The sequence below is a fragment of the Penicillium rubens genome (genome assembly GCF_028828025.1).
Source record: "Penicillium rubens strain IBT 27055 chromosome Unknown utg000003l_segment0_segment0, whole genome shotgun sequence".
In the NCBI taxonomy this organism is placed as follows: domain Eukaryota; kingdom Fungi; phylum Ascomycota; class Eurotiomycetes; order Eurotiales; family Aspergillaceae; genus Penicillium; species Penicillium rubens.
In genome coordinates, this window is record NW_026890601.1 from 2,947,275 (window position 1) to 2,968,224 (window position 20,950).

General features: G+C 50.1%; 3 protein-coding genes across 3 annotated transcripts; all 3 read right to left on the minus strand.

Moving 5' to 3' along the window:
- Positions 1-1,486: 1,486 nt before the first annotated feature.
- Positions 1,487-3,790, minus strand: N7525_007338 (uncharacterized protein; the record flags this gene model as incomplete). Its single annotated transcript, XM_002566947.2, has 1 exon — positions 1,487-3,790. The coding sequence occupies one exon, from the start codon at positions 3,788-3,790 to the stop codon at positions 1,487-1,489; it is 2,304 nt and encodes a 767-aa protein (XP_002566993.2).
- Positions 3,791-7,246: 3,456 nt separating this feature from the next.
- N7525_007339 (uncharacterized protein) lies at positions 7,247-8,706 on the minus strand (the record flags this gene model as incomplete). The annotated part of the gene is made up of 3 exons (XM_061214007.1): positions 7,247-7,978; positions 8,028-8,411; positions 8,458-8,706. 3 exons carry the CDS (start codon positions 8,704-8,706, stop codon positions 7,247-7,249), a joined length of 1,365 nt encoding a protein of 454 aa, XP_061068438.1.
- Positions 8,707-18,750: 10,044 nt separating this feature from the next.
- Positions 18,751-19,833, minus strand: N7525_007340 (uncharacterized protein; the record flags this gene model as incomplete). The annotated part of the gene is made up of 1 exon (XM_061214008.1): positions 18,751-19,833. The coding sequence occupies one exon, from the start codon at positions 19,831-19,833 to the stop codon at positions 18,751-18,753; it is 1,083 nt and encodes a 360-aa protein (XP_061068439.1).
- Positions 19,834-20,950: the final 1,117 nt, after the last annotated feature.

The following is a 20,950-nucleotide window of genomic DNA, read 5'->3' on the forward strand; positions in this document are numbered from 1 at the left end:
GCGGAGATAAAAAGTGTCGAGGCTCGTGTCGCGGATACATATGATATTTCAAAGGCATCTGGCCGGGGTGGTGTGGGTGAGAGACCGGGCCGATATAAGATTTGCCGGGTGTGGGATGCCCACATTGCGACGACGGGGGTCCTCGGCATATATACAGGACAGATAAGACTGGTGCAGGTGTACAACAGTTTGCGCTTATAATCAAAGCAATTCGCGCGGGATTCAGCTTGTAGGTGTTGAAGACACCCGCGGGAGTAATCGATGTCTCAAAAATACAAGTCTTCTTTTTAAATCATGTCAAAGTGCAGGTGACTGCAGGGAATCGTGTAGAAAAGAAAGATATATATCTTGGATCTGCTTGGCGCCAAGTGAAGGCAACTAAGATACATATACTGGATCTGCTTGCCGCCAAGTGAAGGCGACTAATGAACCGCTGCAGGGTGCAGCCCATCAACAACGTGGCGGTATGGGACCCATATGTAGGGGCACTGGATAACCCGTTGGGGGTGGGGCAATGAGCGCGACACAAGTTTTAGTGTCGCGCTCTTACTTTTCGCCCTTTTCAGTGTATTCGCACGCCCTCCTTAAGGAGACAATGAGAATTGCCTTGATCACCAAATGGCAGAATAGGCCACTGATCTGAGGTTCGGCCTATAAGTAGCGACATGTTTACTAGCCTGTCAGGTTAGTAAGCCAGCGCGGTCGCCAGTTAATGGACAAATGACCGGTGCTCACAATCGCTAGATCTCAGCCTCTGTCTCTTATTTCGGTCTTCCCAGACCACTCCGTCCACTCTCCCCATATTACGAGTTTGTTTAATGGGAAGATGCGTAGCCCGAAGTACTGGCTAGCTTATTCGATGCGGATGGATGACATGTTGCGTGTGTGCTAGAAGCACGAAAGTTTCGTTACCATGTATTATGTAACCGACTGATTCTGGTAAACGCACCAAATCCTCTGGTGATAGGATGTTTCAGATAATCTCGACCCTAACGATGGAGCATATCCATATTACCCGACCTTCTTCAGAAGACATTCTAGTCAACCGACTGTATTCCTGGCTAATACAATTCATGCCAATCACTCGCTCATCGTAAGGGGAAAGACATATTGGAACCTCCCCGCCTTCAAGTATTTTCATGATACCACCCTTGCCTCTCTGGGCTATGTCTCGTGACGTGAGACCATTATGGACCATTACAGATACATCTGCTCCGCCATCAAGTAAAGCTTTGGTTGCTGCCATGTACTCGAGCTCGACTGCATAATGTAGCGGGCTTCGGCTCTGATCATATCAAATTATAGTCGTGTCCTCCCTGGCCGACCAAGTAGATACGATGCGCAAAGGGTTTCAGCGCCAGTCCCACAACGAACACTCAAGTGGCAGCGCTAAAATAGAAGAACACATTTCCCTCCTGCCTCATGCTCTGACGGTGCAAACATCAACCAGGTCGACTAACGCAGTGGTCCATGGGTCTGTGGACCTTCATGTGCACACAGCAGTCGATCTGGACAGGAGGCTTTGCCTGTTTTTCCCCGTCCCGATTCGATGACCACGCCGCGTGTTACCGGATATTGGTGCTAGAGTTCGAGGACGCTTCAGCCACCTCACGTCCTCCAAGTCAATGACAACCAAACGGCCACCCATGTCATCCCATAGCATATTACGCCATTCGCCATCGCTATGGACAACTCCGTGCGATCGGAGCACGATCAGGGCTTTGTCGCGCTCTTCGTGAAAGAAGCTAGAATTCTCATGGTTGATGACATGCTGAAGCCGCGTTCCAGACCAGCTCAGGATCATCATCTGGGTCATTAATTCACCATGGTACCAATACGAGACCCGTGGCTGAAAGTCTCCAAGACAGACGGGGATCTGATGTCCTTGTAAGCTCCTGAGGTGACGATAATTGTTCACCTCAGCTTGAAGGCGATGCTGCTTCTCCACTGTGGTAGCTTTAATGATCACAGTGTATCCATGTGATAGAAGGGTAGCTTTCACGAGGTAGCCTGTCCGACCACAGACGTGCAACTGTTCGAACCCAAGGTCTCGATCTCGGGTAAGCTGACGATGAAGCTGGCGTGTGAACTCCTGAGGTCCCATGGAGTGTCTCTGACCACCGTGGTGTTTCCAGTTGGGGCATTTTTTATCCAGGGGTTCTCGGTTGACCATGCCGCGGATGCAGGCGATGGTGCAGTATGGTCGTGTAGAATGCCCGTCTTTCCGAGAAGTCTGTTTGTTGTCACGGTCGACTCGTGTCCTTTCGCTTCCCCTAGTTGATTGACGGTTGTTGCCTAGGCCGCGGCTCGATCGGCTGCGCGATGCTGCTGCGGCAGACGGTGAATGCGATTCTTGATCACTGCCGCTGCTTTCAGTCGACGAGTGCTTCGGTGTAGATGCGCCTGGTTGACAACGAGCGCGAGCGCGAGAGCGTGTGTTGTGTATTTTCTGATCTCGTTTCCAGTGTGAGGGCCGATAATTAGAGGCCCGCGGGTCTTTACGGAGGGTTTCGGGGATTTCTCTCAACACGTCGAGATATTCGACCTCCCAGGTCGTTAGCTTATCGTGTGCCGCATCGTGCCATTCTTGAGTCGGAGGTTCGACGGCTAGCGCTTGAAGGGTGAACGCAAGCACCTGCCCGATGGCGGTCCGGTGGAGGCGCAATTCATCGTCTGCCTGCACGTCTTGATTTGGGATACACAAGAAATATTGAACAATTGTGGGATCATCTTTCGGGATATGGAGGAAAACAAAGGCCTCCCCTGTGCAGATGTAGCCGTACCGAACTCCACTGTCGATCATGTACGAGAATATCTGAGTGACCACAGCGGCGACGAGGCGGGTGGCATAAAATTCGAATGTGTCGCCCTCCTGGTCAATGACATCGCTAGCCAGATCCATCTGGTGTAGACCCACCACCAATTCGGCGACTGTTACCTTGTGCGGCGCTTTAAACTCCACTGCATACACTGGTATTTGTCGTTCATCAGCCGTAAGGTGCACGCAGAACTGGTCGGCGCGCCGATTGCGTCTTCGTGTAGTACCATCCCTCTTCTGTCTCTCCGCCGCTCCTCCCCCTCTTCCTCTGCCTCTTCCATGCCTAGTGTTCGCCGGTCGTTGGGGTGTCCGCGCGTCCTGAAGATTCATCTGTTCCAGGCTGTTCTCCAGCGAAGTTTCTGATGGGTTTGCGCGATCATAGAAGGTGACCCGACCTTGGATTCTAAATTCCTGTCGAAGAGGTTCATCGTCTCCCAAAGCCTTAATGACCTTTTCGACAAAGTTATCCACCGTGTCTCGCTCAAAATTCCGAAGAGACGCTTCCGAATAGATCGGCCTGTTCTGGATATTCGTAACGACATAATCGATTTGGGTATCAGAAGGGAATAGTGGGCGCGAGGTAAAGCCAGCGGTGCGGTCGAATTTCCCCCAAACTTGTTCTTGTAGCTGGGGAAAGTCAAGCCAAGGGACAATGTGCTTGGGGTAGAGTCGGTTCACTGGATCGGTCGCGTCGCCCTGAGTCGTGAGGGTCGCATCTGCCTCAACTTGGATCGCTTGGGACAGAAAATTGTGGCAGCGATCGAGGAGGCGAGATAGTGTGTTGGGTTGCACTCGCCGCTCTGCCGCTTCCCGTGCTAGTCTCTCTTCCTCCTCGCGGCGCTCTGCCTCTTCCCGTGCTTGCCTCTCGATTTCTCGCGCCTGTCTCTCTTCCTCTTCACGGCGCTCAGCCGCTTCACGGAGCCTTTGTTGTTCTTCAACCTGACGTCGTAATTCGGCGATTGTCTCCTCCATCCCTGGTTGAAAAAATTATTCAGCAGATAATCCAACTAAACAAATTGAAGTCAACAGAGTAGGGGCCCCAGCTGGCGCGGGGAATGGAATGTCACGGGAGATGGGCGTCTGCTTGTTTACCCGCTTACTCACCCGTTAGCTCAGAGTCAATTAGTGCCTCAGGCATTAAAACACGTTGAACTTTCGGTTGGTTTCAGGCATTGTCTCCAAAACATGCCCGACTCGATGGTATCTAGATTTGCCTCGTCAGTACATAGGTAAATTCGGTCCTCCTTCCAATCCTCAAAGTACAGTCACCGTAGCGAGACGACTATTTCAATTGCATCACTCGCGAGGCCCACTTCCGTCCTCCAATAAAGGCCATTTGCTTCGAAGGATAGCTGCGTTGTATGATCTCGCTGTGAGGAATGCACAATGAAGCTAGTAGCCAGCAAAAGCTCTTCTAAATAGAGAATAGGCTTACCTTCTTTCGTTGTCCGTCTGTTCTGCCTAACACGCTACTGTATGCTCTAGGCTTTGGGGGTTAGACATCATGCAGTCATTATCCAACGGACCTCATCGACAAGTAAAGACGTACCTGCCATATTCCTTGTCAGGAACAGGCTTGCTTGCTTAATGCTGATGGTCCTTGATTGAGCCATCAGGCCCTGAATACACATCGGCCATTTCGGGGGTGATTAGCTCTTATATATTGCATAAGATGCCTAGTGGAGGCGAGGTCTTACTATCCAGAACTGCGAACTCCAAACCGCGAACTCCAAACCGAGAAACTTCAAACTGCCGACACTCCCACTCCTGCTTAACTCTCTAGGCTAGCCGGCGACCCAATACCGTAGTTGGCAGCGCTATGAAGGTTGCGTATGGCTGGCGACTCGGCCAAGAAACCCATTTTCAGGCCATTTTTGGAATGAGTCAGCGGCTTGCCTTCCATTCCAGCTCGCCTGATCTCGATTAAAGGCAAGACCGCGGGACCACTAATGACGCAGTGACCCCTCTACGGTTCAGACCCGCATCCAGCCGATGATTGGTTTACAGGAAGATGACTAAACATGCTGTTGTGACGTAACTGTAAATATTTCCCCAGAGAGTGTACGAAGTACGTAAGTGGAAAATTGCAACTAAATTGCTATTCAGAACCGCGAACTGCAAACTGCGAACAAGCCCTTTGAGGAGCAAGCAACCGTTGCCATACTGCGAGTCCAGCCAAGCACAGCCCGAGCGTAGAGCGACAGTCTGTGGAGCGTTCCCCGCAATTTTAAGGGACTTAGAGCCCCTATGAATAGAGACCCATTGGCCTAGAGGTTTAACAACGGAACCAAAGGACGTCCCAGGACTTCGTTATGGCATTATTGTAAAATTGGAAACGGACAACTCCATGTTTATTGGGTCCAGAAGGCTGACTAAATATAATGGAACAATCTAGAACATTGTAAATTTGGAAAATCTGTGTGGTTTTAATATGTACAACTGGGGTGTCAATACTTCAGTGGTAGTAAAATAAGAGAAGTGAAAAAAAAACCCCGTCATCAGACTGGTTCCATTGGTATTAAATCTATCGTATTAAAACAAGAGAAAAATCCAAATTTGGCCCTCAGGGACCGCCGGCTCTGGGATCCCATCCCACTTGCAGTTCCTGGGTTCTGGGCGGTTCCGGGGAACGTGGTTGGTGTTCCTGGTAGCCCCTGTCAGAGATCGAGCATATATAGTAGCTTGGGTGTTTGGTCGCTGACCAAACATTGTGCCTTTTTGGCCAGATGGCGTAGTGGTAAAACCCAAGCACCCATGAACCGTCACAGTTTCTTGAGGTGTGTTCTGGGATCACTTGATCCGTGCCTAGGAGCGCGTCTGGCGTTCCTGGGCTGTGGTTGGTTCCGGGGAACTCGATCGGCGTTTCCGGGAACCCCACATCTTGTTCCTGTGTGCAGCTCGAGTATCTTGCATATATGTTGAACCTGTCTAAAAAAGTGTCATGTAGAACGAAAAAGATCTGGTATCGATGCGAGATAGGTAATCAGAAAGATAGAGATGCCAAGCAGTTGCAAGCAAATGAAGATTAACTATATCAGTTTGTTCAACAATGTGACTAGGCTAAAACTTCTTCTTGACCTAGAACATGGATGCCTATTGGTTTTGTTCGCGAGTTCGGATCCGACAGACGGCTTTGCTTCGATTTCCAGTGACCACATCATTTTCTTTTTGAGTTGGTCCTGTTGGAACCCGGATTTCCACTTGCGTTTGAGAAGTAATGATCGAATTTAACACAAAGTGATTGAAGTCAGTGATTTGCAGCTTAGATTGAAGCGCTCACATTAGCGATACAGACAGAGCCTTCAGCTAACCCCGAAATCTAGCACTAACTGTCATCGGGAGCACACGACCAAGTTCCGCCTTAATAATGACACCAACAGAACTGTCGATCCCACTCCAGATATCTCTAAGACTTGGGACTTTGGGCTGTTTATGTGCAAGTCTTCAATTCTTGTTGTATTACGAGGCTGGTGCAGATCAGGAAGCAAGTCGCACCATTAGAATTAATCCCGTGTTTACGAAAATGATAATTAACTTGATGTTCTCATTACATACAGCCTCGTGTTTCTCCTGAAATACCAATCAATTTTTTGAATTACAACATTTATGAAGCTAATGTCAGTGGAAGAGATCTGGGTTATGAAGATACGAAACGAAACGAGGGTACAGCATGGATCGAAATCAGATTCACCAGCTACACGCAGAGATTCTTTCTCCCTCTTTTGAAACGTCGCTATACCTATTACGGTTAATCTACCCCCGAACCCCATTCTTGGCAGTATTCCAGTACGTGTGTAAATGACAGCGTAAAAATAACATCCGTAATGAGCTTGTATGGTTTCAACGGCCTCTAGAACGTTGATCCTGCAAAACAAAGCAACAAAAGGGAAATCCGCTTTGTCGGTGGTTATTTGGCCAGAATTCAAATTCGCTTCCCCTCAATATCTCATCCTCCACAGCTCCACACGAGTCCTCTATTTGCAAAGCCAGAGATGTTGAAGAAGTTTTAAAATGTGGATTCTGATCAAGAACCTCTTTATTGACAGCCCTACGCAAGCTAAATTTCCTGCGACTCCGGGGTGGCTCCAGTCCAAGTCATGAATTGCCCATTAGAAATGGAACCTTACAAAATCTGGATCAATCAATCATGGTGTCAGAGGATAACCAGGTGGTCTAAGTCTATTCCTAGGTGTCGATTCACCAGCAATTGAAGGATGAAGGATATTGCGTAGATAGCCCTGGAGGTATATATTCCTGCTTTCTCATATGTAACATCATTTTAAATGTTGAGCAATCACTTAGCAAATGCCACTAATCCCCAGCCGACTTATAAACCGTCTGCATGATTTCCAACCTTGGAAACCCTGCCCAATAGAGGCTCTTTTACCCAAGTGATTGCAATCCATGGATACTGTATCACTTTACGGATCAGTATCTCCTCTGAACAAGATCCACTATACGACCACCACAGTGTCTATTCGAATAACTTTCCTGGACCGGTTGCCCAAGCTTTGCCAATAGTTTCCGCAGTGCCGCGCGATCCTCATCGTCACATTCTGGTGACGGTCTCCACGCATTCTCAAGGTCTGCGAGTTCTTTGGGATCCTCACCTTCCATATAAGGCGAAGGGCCATATCCATCATAGCAGCACATGTACCGATTGTAATACAGCCCGACCTTGATATCCCTCTCCTGCTCAAATGGAATATCCGGGTACCAGTTACTACTGCCGATTCGGAAGTGTCGCAGTTTTGGTAGTTTCTCTGCAAATAGATCGAAAATATGGTGCCATCGCTTCTCGAACGAACCATACAAAGACTCACTGCCCTCGCGGCGCAGCAAGGCATCCGTAGGTAGAGCACAGGCGTCTACATTCTCTTTCATCATACAAAAGTCGTAGAGGACGGCGCAGTCATCGAAGTAGATTTCCTCGAGGGTGTCGCCATGCTTCAGAATCCAGTCGATTTGGCCATCATGGAAGAAACAGAAGTTTCCTAGTGATAGCGTCTTCAGGCGTGGAAAGAACAGATTGGATAGATCCAGGTGAGGGTAAAAGCCCGAGTATTCACGCGAGCAGAGCGAGAGATGTTGGAGAGAAGGCGCAGCGGGACTCAGCCATGTCCTAGGCAACTCCTTGAAAAACTTGCGGATTTCCGGATACTGATATGTTTAGAAAAAGCATCTCGATGGAGGATGGGGTGGGTTATACCTCGAGATCATGCTCAGGAGCGGCGTCATTTGTCTCGCTGGTAATGCTTAGGCGAAGGGACAGTAGGCCCGACAGGACCTTTTCCATTTTCGCAAGTGTTTTCGGATCTTTGGGGTTATCCGCTTGCAGGTTGCGAATACCAAGATCTTGGATTGGGTGCCGTAAGGATTCGAGAAGAGAGAAGAGCTTATGCATTGCGTGGAATCGAAATTGAGGCGTCTGGGGGAAGTCCGTATAATGGAGGTAATCCCGATCCCTGCTGTCTGAAGTAAACCCCTTATCGAAGCACAGAACGGCGGCGTTCAGCCGAGGCAATTCTTTCACTTGCGGAACAAGATTGTCCCAGCCTTGCGGCCATTTTTGCTCTTCTCCATCATCATAGTCCTGTGCGCATTAGTTGTTGCTTGGAGCTGGATAAAGATCATCGTACAAGACTCTCGTCCACGGTGTCTATGTAGATCTTTCGCGGAGTCCAATGTAGACTGGGATTGTTCAAAATTTCTTGTAACCCATTTTGGCTTGTCTCGCTGGGCTGCAGGTGCACGGTCCTGAAGGGCTGATCGGTGGCCAGCTGTGATGTGAAACGGCAGGATTGGCGCAGCGACTTTAATGATGAAAGATCCACATTAAAAAATGTGCGAGCGAGCCGTTCGCTGGGAAAATTGAGAAGGCGTGACATCTGGGCGTAGTCGCAGGTAGAATTCCCAAATTGATGAGTCGAAAGGGGACATGTTTCGCTTAGCCCTAGGCTCCTATCGTGGCGTCCAAACTTCCCAATTCGGTAAAGCCTCAATAAATCACATGACTAAAAAGTAGACTGCGGTAGGTGATCTGATTAGAGACAGAAGAAATTACCTGCCTTGATCTTATACCCCGTATTTGCCTTGAGAGACGATGTATATTTTCGTTTACACTGCTCATGAGTTAAACACGTGAACTTAAGCGCTATCATATGTAAAGCTGCCACGGAATACTAAATCTCTGACCGAAGTGAACCTCACAGTTAACCGTAGCGTAACGATTGTATCTATGTTTAGGAAAGTTACAGCCCCGCCATCCGCGTAATATATGGTGACAGAACATTTCAAGATCTCAAAACAGACTAAAGCATAGGGGGTCTAGTGTGTTTCAGAATAAAGTTCAGAAAAGAAAGCAAACAAATCAAAGGTGAAGCTGATTTCGAGCGGCCCTGTACGACGAACACGAAAAGTCACCGCCACGATTATTGAGACCGAGACGCACCACCAGACCGCGTAACAACTATGGCCAAGAGCAAGAAATCGAAATCCAGCAGAGAAATGCGCGCTCTCAGCAGAAGAAGAGAACCCGGGGCAAGCCAGTAGCCCAACGTGAAGCGGTGACTTCGGACGACGCGTCGACTGAGAGCGACGACACGAACGCCGCCAATCTTGTGAAAGAGCTCGTGAAACTGAGGAGAGACATCAAACGGCGAGATGATTCGCACAGAGAGGAGATGCAGAAAGTGCAAGAAGAATTGCAGAAAGTCAAGGAAGAATTTAGCGCCGCCCTTGCAGAGGTTCAACAGGAGCTGCAGACCTTGGCAGAGAGACCCCTTCCCGAACCATGCGCGCGGAACGGCCACGATGAGATCCTTCGCGAAGTCCAATCCTTACGCGAAGAAATCAGCACCCCCGCCCCCGCAAGCTCCCCGTCCTATGCAGATGTCGCCCGTACCCCCCACTCAGTCACCCGAGCAACATACGGACTCTCTCAACGTCGAACACAACACCAACCACTTTCACCGACACGCTGTACTGCACGATAGACACCTCGAAGATGACCGAAAGCGAAAGTGAGAAGGCATCCGCGGGTTCAATCAGGGCCACAATCGAGACAGAGATCCGGAAGATGGATGATCACACTCACTGGCGCTGCCGCGCGGTCACTGTAAGCCCAAGAGATACCAACCGGATCAGAATCGCGTGTCGCGATGAAGCCGAACACCAGCTAGTGAAGAAAGTGGCGGAAGCAAAGATCGGTGCGGGAGCCCGGGTGCTTCGGGACGAGCTCTACCCGATTAAGGTCGACAGCGTCAAGAGGACCGCAGTACTGGATGAGAACCATGAAATTCTGACAGGAGCGGCGGCAGCCATGGGTGAGGAGAACGGAACTACTGTCGCCAAAATGACGTGGTTGAGCAACAAGGAAATCGCAAAGCCCTATGGATCGATGGTCGTGTACCTAACCAAAGGGACTGATGCACGGAGGATCCTGGCCGATGGATACTTCCATGTCGGAGGAGAATCCGGGACAACCAGCGTTTTTGAGTACCGACCACGACCGGTGCAATGCTACAACTGCCAGGAGGTTGGTCACAAGGCATTCCAATGCAAGAAGATCCAGAAGTGCGCAAAATGCGCGACGGAGGGCCATCACCACAGTCGCTGTGATCACACGGTTCCGAAGTGCGTTCCATGCGGTGGACCACACGAATCGTATAGCAAGAACTGCCAGAAACTCTACCCGTCACGTCATGAATAGGTCACTCCGGATAATCCAGCTGAATGTGAGGAAACAGGGAGCAGTGCATGAAAGCCTAATGAACGACGAAGATACTCAAAACGCAGTGGCGTTGGCGATCCAGGAACCCCAGGCGAGGAGGATTCAAGGCCGGCTCTTGACCACCCCGATGGGACATCACAAATGGACCAAGATGGTGCCCTCCACCTGGAGGGAAGGGAGATGGGCAATCCGAAGCATGCTTTGGGTCAATAGGGATGTGGAAGCGGAGCAAGTGCGGATCGAGTCGCCAGATCTGACAGCGGCCGTGATTCGACTTCCCGAACGACTTGTCTTTATAGCATCAGTTTACGTGGAAGGAGGGGAGGCGTCTGCGTTGAGCGACGCATGCGATCGCCTGAGAAAGGCCATCACAAAGGTACAGCGAGATACAGGGACAGTGGTGGAGATCATGATCACGGGTGATTTTAACCGCCATGATCAACTTTGGGGAGGGGACGATGTGTCCTTGAGTAGGCAAGGCGAAGCGGATCCGATTATTGACCTCATGAACGAATTTGCACTCAGCAGCCTGCTCAAGCGAGGCACCATGACATGGCACGGCGGAGGACACAGTGGGGACTGCGAGTCGACCATCGACCTTGTCTTGGCCTCGGAAAACTTGACGGACTCCATGACTAAGTGTGCAATACTTGGGACCGACCACGGCTCGGACCACGACGCCATTGAGACTGTATTTGACGCCCCGTGGCCGGTCCCAAAGTATCAGGAACGGCTTCTACTGAAGAACGCGCCATGGAACGAGATTAATGCTAGAATCGCGAGCACCCTGGCCGCCACTCCGTCGGAAGGCACAGTACAGCAGAAAACCGATCGACTGATGTCTGCGGTCTCGGACGCGGTGCACAATTTAACTCCGAGAGCGAAGCCGTCGCCACACGCGAAGCGGTGGTGGACAACTGACCTGACACAACTGCGTCATATATATACATACTGGCGAAATCACGCTCGTTCGGAGCGACGGGCGGGGCGAAAAGTACCTCGGTTCGAAAGGATGGCCCAGGACGCGGCGAAACAATACCATGATGCCATCCGTAAACAAAAGAAGAAGCACTGGAATGAGTTTCTCGCAGACAACGACAACATATGGAAAGCAGCGAAGTATCTGAAGTCCGGGGAGGATGCGGCATTTGGGAAATTACCGCAGCTCGTCAGAGCAGATGGGACTACCACCGCTGACCATATGGAGCAAGCAGAGGAGTTGCTTTCCAAATTCTTCCCACCCCTGCCGGACAACATTGACGATGAAGGGATCAGACCACAAAGAGAGCCAGTGGAGATGCCGGCCATCACCCTGGAGGAGGTAGAACGACAGCTTCTTGCAGCGAAATCGTGGAAGGCGCCGGGAGAGGACGGCCTGCCGGCGATAGTTTGGAAGATGACGTGGCCCACGGTCAAGTACCGGGTCCTTGAACTATTCCAGGCGTCGCTGGCAGAAGGCTCGTTGCCAAGACAGTGGAGACACGCGAAGATCATACCGCTCAAAAAACCGAATAAAGAAAATTACACCATTGCAAAATCATGGAGACCGATCTCACTCCTAGCGACACTGGGCAAGATACTGGAATCAGTAGTTGCAGAAAGGTTCTCACACGCGGTGGAAACCCACGGCTTGCTCCCGACCAGCCACTTTGGAGCCCGGAAACAGCGGTCCGCAGAGCAAGCACTCTTGCTCTTGCAAGAACAGATCTACACGGCGTGGCGGGGCCGACGGGTATTGAGCCTGATCAGCTTCGATGTCAAAGGAGCCTACAACGGAGTGTGCAAAGAAAGATTGCTCCAAAGGATGAAAGCACGAGGCATACCGGAGGGTCTGCTCCGGTGGGTTGAGGCGTTCTGCTCGGAACGGACGGCGAACATCCAGATCAATGGGCAATTGTCGGAGGTTCAAAGCCTGCCACAGGCTGGGCTACCGCAGGGCTCGCCCCTGTCCCCGATCCTGTTTCTCTTCTTCAACGCAGACCTCGTGCAAAGACAGATCGACAGCCAGGGAGGAGCAGTCGCTTTTGTGGATGACTTCACCGCATGGGTGACCGGGTCAACCGCGCAGAGTAACCGGGAAGGAATTGAAGCAATCATCAGAGAAGCGCTCGACTGGGAAAGGAGAAGCGGAGCGACCTTTGAAGCTGAGAAGACAGCTATCATACACTTTGCTCCCAAGACGCGTAAATCGGACCACGATCCGTTTACCATCAAGGGACAGACGGTTGTACCCCAAGACCACGTCAAGATCCTGGGCTTATTGATGGACACGAGACTCAAGTATAAGGAACATATTGCAAGGGCCGCTTCCAGGGGCCTGGAAGCAGCGATGGAGCTTCGGCGACTTCGGGGCCTAACCCCAGCATCAGCGCGGCAGCTATTCACCTCGACGGTGGCGCCGGTCGTGGACTACGCCTCCAATGTCTGGATGCACGCGTGCAAGGATAGAGCCATGGGACCGATTAACCGAGTCCAAAGAGTAGGAGCACAAGCCATTGTGGGGACATTTCTCACGGTCGCGACCAGCGTAGCAGAGGCGGAGGCTCACATTGCCACTGCGCAACATCGATTCTGGAGACGGGCCGTGAAGATGTGGACGGACATACACACTCTACCGGAAACCAATCCTCTCCGCAGAAATACAGATCGGATCAGGAAGTTCAGAAGATACCACCGCTCGCCGTTGTATCAGGTAGCCGATGCGCTCAAGCATATCGACATGGAAACACTGGAAACGATTATCCCATTTACGTTAGCCCCGTGGGAGGAACGCATGCAGGCCGATATTGATCAACCGCAGGATTTCCAGACCAGAGCAGGCGTGTACATGCAGATCGCGGTCAGCAGCTCGGCTCGGAACAAGCTGGTCGGATTCGGGGTGGCGATCGAGAAACAGCCACCTCGGTATCGAAAACTGAAACTGAAGACCCTTTCCGTCACATTGGGTGCAAGAGCAGAGCAAAACCCGTTCTCTGCGGAGCTAGCAGCGATGGCACATGCATTGAACATGGTGATTGGACTGAAAGATTACAGGATTACGCTGCTCACGAGCAACAAAGCGGCGGCTCTGACACTAAGGAATCCTCGACAACAGTCAGGTCAGGAATTCGTCTACCAACTGTACAAGTTGATGAGAAAACTGAGGAGAAATGGCAACCAGATCAATGTCCGGTGGATCTCAACGAGTGCAGACAATAAACTGCGGGGTCTGGCCAAGGAACAGGCCAGAGCCGCGACACAAGAAGATGCTGTCCCGCAAAAGCAGGTCCCAAGGATGAAGTCAACAACACTCAATATTGCACGGTCCCAAGCAGTCCCCAGCAATGACCTTCCAGTGAACGTAGGGAGACACGCAAAACGAGTTGATGCAGCACTCCCAGGCAAACACACCCGGCAGCTGTATGACCGATTATCTTGGAAAGAAGCGAGCGTGCTGGCTCAACTCCGAACCGGCATGGCAAGACTCAATGGATATCTCTATCGAATCAACGTGGCAGACTCGGACCAGTGTGCGTGTGGGCAAGCGAGAGAGACCGTGGAGCACTTCCTATTTCGATGTCAAAAATGGACGGCGCACCGGACGGAACTACTACAATGTACCAACACCCACCGAGGAAATATATCCTTCTTCCTAGGAGGAAAGTCGCCTTCCGATGATCAGAAGTGGACGCCGAACTTAGAGGCGGTACGGGCCTCAATACGATTCGCCATCGCCACGGGCCGACTCGAGGCCACCTAACCATGCCAACGAACATAAATCACCCCCTTTCGCCGATCTAACCCACCAACCACCTCGTGTTACAGATGGTAGACGCGCTTCAACTGCCGAAGATAGGATGTTGAACACTTGGAGAAGCGCCTTCAAGCCAGCCTACTAACAAAATTACTAACCCACGAGGATCCGCTGCGATACGGACATCTGGGATGACATATATTGCAAGGCTTCATGTATGGGCTCGGAGGAGACACAGTACTGTATATATTATGACATGTATAGTAGATCAGAGATAGTTGCCCTTTCGGCTTAGCCGCCGGGCGTTAATAAATTGTGTGTGTGTGTGTGTACAGTTATTTTACCCGGAAACAGCGGTCCGCCGAGCAAGCACTCTTGCTCTTGCAAGAGCAGATCTACACAGCGTGGCGGGGCCGACGGGTATTGAGCCTGATCAGCTTCGATGTCAAAGGAGCCTACAACGGAGTGTGCAAAGAACGTTTGCTCCAAAGGATGAAAGCACGAGGCATACCGGAAAGTCTGCTCCGGTGGGTTGAGGCGTTCTGCTCGAAACGAACGGCGAACATCCAGATCAATGGGCAATTGTCGGAGGTCCAAAGCCTGCCACAGGCTGGGCTACCGCAGGGCTCGCCCCTGTCCCCGATCCTATTTCTCTTCTACAACGCAGACCTCGTGCAAAGACAAATCGACAGCCAGGGAGGAGCAGTCGCTTTTGTGGATGATTTCACCGCATGTGTGACCCGGTCAACCGCGCAGACTAACCGGGAAGGAATTGAAGCAATTATTAGTGAAGCGCTCGACTGGGAAAGGAGAAGCGGAGCGACCTTTGAAGCTGAAAAGACAGCTATCATACACTTTGCTCCCAAGACGCGGAAATCGGACCACGATCCGTTTACCATCAAGGGACAGACGGTTGTACCCCAAGACCACGTCAAGATCCTGGGCTTATTGATGGACACGAGACTCAAGTATAAGGAACATATTGCAAGGGCCGCTTCCAAGGGCCTGGAAGCAGCGATGGAGCTTCGGCGACTTCGGGGCCTAACCCCAGCATCAGCGCGGCAGCTATTCACCTCGACGGTGGCGCCGGTCGTGGACTACGCCTCCAATGTCTGGATGCACGCGAAAGCCATAGGACCGATTAACTGAGTCCAAAGAGTAGGAGCACAAGCCATTGTGGGGACATTTCTCACGGTCGCGACCGGCGTAGCAGAGGCGGAGGCTCACATTGCCACTGCGCAACATCGATTCTGGAGACGGGCCGTGAAGATGTGAACGGACATACACACTCTACCGGAAACCAATCCTCTCCGCAGAAGTATAGATCGGATCAGGAAGTTCAGAAGATACCACCGCTCGCCGTTGTATCAGGTAGCCGATGCGCTCAAGCATATCGACATGGAAACACTGGAAACGATTAACCCATTTACGTTAGCTCCATGGGAGGAGCGCATGCAGACCGGCATTGATCAACCACAGGTTTTCCAGACCAGAGCAGGCGTGTACATGCAGATCGCGGTCAGCAGCTCGGCTCGGAACAAGCGGGTCGGATTCGGGGTGGCGATCGAGAAACAGCCACCTCGGTATCGAAAACTGAAACTGAAGACGCTTTCCGTCACATTGGGTGCAAGAGCAGAGCAAAATCCGTTCTCTGCGGAGCTAGCAGCGATGGCACATGCACTGAACATGGTAGTTGGAGTGAAAGATTACCGGATTGCGCTGCTCACGAGCAACAAAGCGGCGGCTCTGACACTAAGGAATCCTCGACAACAATCAGGTCAGGAATTCGTCTACCAACTGTACAAGTTGATGAGAAAACTGAGGAGAAATGGCAACCAGATCAATGTCCGGTGGATCTCAACGAGTGAAGACAATAAACTGCGGAGTCTGGCCAAGGAACAGGCCAGAGCCGCGACACAAGAAGATGCTGTGCTGCAGAAGCAGGCCCCAAGGATGAAGTCAACAACACTCAATATTGCATGGTCCCAAGCAGTCCCCAACAATGACCTGCCAGCGAATATAGGGAGACACGCAAAACGAGTTGATGCAGCACTCCCAGGCAAACACACCCGGCAGCTGTATGACCGATTATCTTGGAAAGAAGCGAGCGTGCTGGCTCAGCTCCGAACCGGCATGGCAAGACTCAATGGATATCTCTATCGAATCAACGTGGCAGACTCGGACCAGTGTGCGTGTGGGCAAGCGAGAGAGACCGTGGAGCACTTCCTATTTCGATGTCAAAAATGGACGGCGCACCGGACGGAACTACTACAATGTACCAACACCCACCGAGGAAATATATCCTTCTTCCTAGGAGGAAAGTCGCCTTCCGATGATCAGAAGTGGACGCCGAACTTAGAGGCGGTACGGGCCTCAATACGATTCGCCATCGCCACGGGCCGACTCGAGGCCACTTAACCATGCCAACGAACATAAATCACCCCCTTTCGCCTATCTAACCCACCAACCACCTCGTGTTACAGATGGTAGACGCGCTTCAACTGCCGAAAATAGGATGTTGAACACTTGGAGAAGCGCCTTCAAGCCAGCCTACTAACCAAATTACCAACCCACGAGGATCCGCTGCGATACGGACATCTGAGATGACATATATTGCAAGGCTTTACGTATGGGCTCCGAGGAGACACAGTACTATATATATTATGAGATGTATAGTAGATCAGAGATAGTTGCCCTTTCGGCTTAGCCGCCGGGCGTTAATAAATTGTGTGTGTGTGTGTGTACAGTTATTGGAATTCTTTAAGAGTTTATCAAGTTGAAATGATATGAGGTTTGATAATGGACTGCAATATGGTATGTTATAGCTAAAAGAGAGCCTCGCGATCCGACTGGTTCTGACAGCCTAGTAGTCTTTTAGACACCTATGATGTGTACTTGGTGGATACATGGGAAAGTACTGTGATGTCAGAGCAAAGTAAACTCCTTATTGTTTCCTGTTCCTTCCACTTATACAAATAGTTGCATTCTCTCGCTTCACTTCTTACTATTTGTGATTCTTCTCAACAAAAACCAACTAGTCTTCGCCTAGATCACCCGAGATTTGTATCCTCCTAGGTCGTCTGCCCAGCAATTTTTGTCATGCTTGTGATCTTGAAATCCATTTATTGACCAAATAAGCTCCCATCTTCAACCACTCCGCGTTTTCTTCAATCATCAGTTTTTCTTTAAGTTCCCCAGGAATAAAATTCAGTAAGATGGGCAGGGTTCGAATAATCTGTTTGTATTTTGGGTGCACAATTGCTATCTCATGTAGCAAGGCTTCTCCGTCGCTAAATAGATCACTGCGATCTCTGAAGTGATTTTTAAGGAGGGGCAACTGTGCTTTGCAAAGCTTCCCAGTCATCTTTAGGGCGCCGCGGCAAGTGATTGGACCCAGTTTCATTGCCTTAGACAATGTTCTGTTTTTGAATGAGGCTGATAAAATACATTGGCTGGCTTTGGAGCCGTGCTGACCAAGTGAAGACTTTCGCACTCTGTTTCGCCTGCGGGAATTCTCGGTGTCTTTCTCACTAGTGCGATGTAGTGTGGATTCATTCTCTCTTTTAGAATGAACGGCCCGCTTGGTCTGCCACTGGGGGAATGTTGTTCCTAGGTTATTTTGTTTTGACAAGCCTCTGGCATCCAGGGAAACCTCTGGAATGCCGACACTGCTTGCCTCTTTGGGCAGTTCAAGTGAAGTAGTTAGAGATAATTCAATTGGCGCGACAGAAGACAGAAACACAGAATGATCTTCATTATCTTTTTTCCTTGGTGTAACAGAATCCATTGGGTTTTGCTTTGGGGCTCGAAACGGTATGATGGGCTTCCAGGGGAAAGTTTGGAGGAGAACTACTAAAGAGAGCGAATGGATATTCGGCCTTTATAGCTTTTGGAAAGGAGATGGGATCTGCGTCATTCCAAATATTAGATGAAACTTAAATATGAGTTGACAAGAAAGTAATACCGATTGAGGGATCTGGGTAAGTCCTATGTCGAATGATCTCCAAGATTGAGAACGATAAACGATGCAATAGTACCTCACTTTTCGCCCGGTAATATTGTGATGTACGATGGGCGTTTGCCACTCTTTTAGCGGTTGACCAGAAAATGAACGTTGCGATCACCGCTAGCCCTCCCTGAGGTATGCCGTGCTTAATCGTATAAAGGTAATTCTGAGGGATCAATAGTTGGCAGTAATTGTCTTGTGGTTTCATCATATTGCATAATATCGATATATCAGGGACCGCTAATAGTTCACCCAGACAGAGTTTGTTGGTAGAACTATACTCTGAAGGGATCTTTATACAGTGGTAGTAGTAGTAGTATTCATTTACACTGACCCCTCGCAAAGCGATATGCAGTATACGACGGCTATATATCCGGGTATGTACATATAGATTGATCCACTTTCTGACATGAACTTAGAGCCTCGTCACGGCCTATCGTGGCCAATTGCCGTTTCCATTGTTAGGCTGCCCTCATGGCGCGGCTATAGTGGAATTGCGGATGAGACGGATACGAAGTATCCGATTTTGGCTGCATCTCTGTTAGGAACCGCGAGAACGCGGGCAAAGCAGAGGCTAAGAATCTGGACAGTGACTGAGTTACAGATGCGGTTTTGTTCCGAGTTCGTTTGATTGAGCGTTGGCTTGCCTTATTATCGAGCTGGAACGGTGACGGTTTATTGTGAAAACGAAGATGAAGATCTTCAATTGTGAGTATGGGGTTGGCGGGAAGGAAAGGGTCTTGCACTGGAGGAGTCGGTCGCGGTATGGATGTGACAGGTCGCTGGAGGACGGAAGCATAGGTTGTTTGTTGGTTTTGGGACGAGGAAGTGATGGACGGTATCGTTTGATGAGGCTGGGGAGAGTGGGCTGTTGGAGGTTGTTGCGGCTCTGGGTCTATTATGGCGGGTAGCGGATGGGAACGGCAGTCCAGATTGGTGTTCAACCGTTCCTTCGCTGTAGTAGATGGAATGGGCGTGGATTGAGTTTGAGACTTTGTACTGGAGTCATCTGTAGTTTGCGTACTGGACTCGGCGGTAGGAGTTGACCGTTTAGGGGAGGAGAATGCGGTGGTTGAGGAGGGGGGTTTGTTGGGAGTTCCGAGGTGGTGTTTCAAATCGCACGAGATTATCTGCCATATGCAGTCTTCCTCGTGTAGTTGTTGCACTTCCTCGAACGGGGTGCATTGGAAGGTGGATAAATGCTTGGTCGATTGGCAGGCAAAACAACATGCCACATTGCTGACTCCTGAAGGTCGGTAATAGAAGCCATTCTGGGCCAGTTGGAGCGGAGTGGCCCCAGCAAGCACTATTCCTTGGAACGAACGAGCTCGGGCTGTGATGGTGGAGTAGTCGTAGGTGATTGAGACGAGAAAGTAATCCTCATCGTGAGAATCATCCTCGGCGAGAAAAAGGTCCTCAACGTTGGGGTATTCGGGTGAGATTGCGGGGTTTGCGGCTTCGGGGATGGGAGATGGGCGACGGGCTGGGGGGTCTGGAAGCTGAGGGTTCAGCCCCACCCGCTGGCTTCTCGTCGTCATTTCCATGGTCCGGTCCTAATGGTACAGTCCCTAACCTCTTTATACAGTGGCGGCCGTTACCGCCTTCCATGTTAGAACAGAGAATTGGTCTTACAAACCCTAGTCATGGGATACCCTAAACCTAATATGATTTAGTGTAAACAGCCGATTTTGTACCTTCTAGGTGGCAATACAAAGGTTTTTGTTTGACCACAAAGATTGTATTTGTGAGGTCTAGAGGCCCTGATTTTGAAGCTGCCAATCTGCTTTGGCTATAGATTATATGCTTTCAACATGGCCTTTAGGTCATGCAGCAAATGTTGAGAGTGGAGATATTATTGGCTAATTGACATAACCCTTAAGAAAAGTTTTGTAGTGAGTTGTTAGACTAGAATGCCCCTGCTCTAGATTTGTTAGTCGTTTTCTTATACGGTCCGCCGCATAGAGCTGGTTTCAACCCATTGGCAAGCTCTTACAGGATCAATCGTGGAACGACCCACCGCAAAGCCCCGTCTGGACGTATAAATAGCTGCTCTATGCCTATGTCAACTTTCGTCCACAGCTCTATATACTGGTGCCCCTGACATGAATACTATCATGATGCGGTTGGGATTTCTCTCGTCACTTTTTCTGAATGTTGTCATCGCCCGAGCTGGACTCTCCCCAGTGCGGACGGTCTGTGAATTTGATTGGAGCCTCTGCCAAGCCAGTAATAACGGCGAAATGACCTGTTTCTGTGATAGCGACAAACAGAACCAGAGCACTATCGACTTGAATGACTGCTTTGTTAACCTTGATGGAGATCTGAGCCCACGCCAAAAGTATGCAAAGGCCTATCCGTATACTATATATCTGGTTATATTTCTGATGATATACTAAATCCATACAGTGGTGGATTCATGGATTCATGTGGTGGAATAAGTTTCATGCCCGCGCTTCCAACCTTGCGGGCAACCTGTAAACCAAACAATCAAATCACGTCTATCAATATGGGTATGTTTCTCTCTACTTAAGCTATCATCGTTAGCGTAAATGTCATAAAGGAACTGACCATAAGCCAAAATCCAAACAGACGGGGTTTTCACTTTCAAGGGTAATAAGTTAACTTGTTCCGGCTAGGAATGGAATAAACTAGCAATTTGTT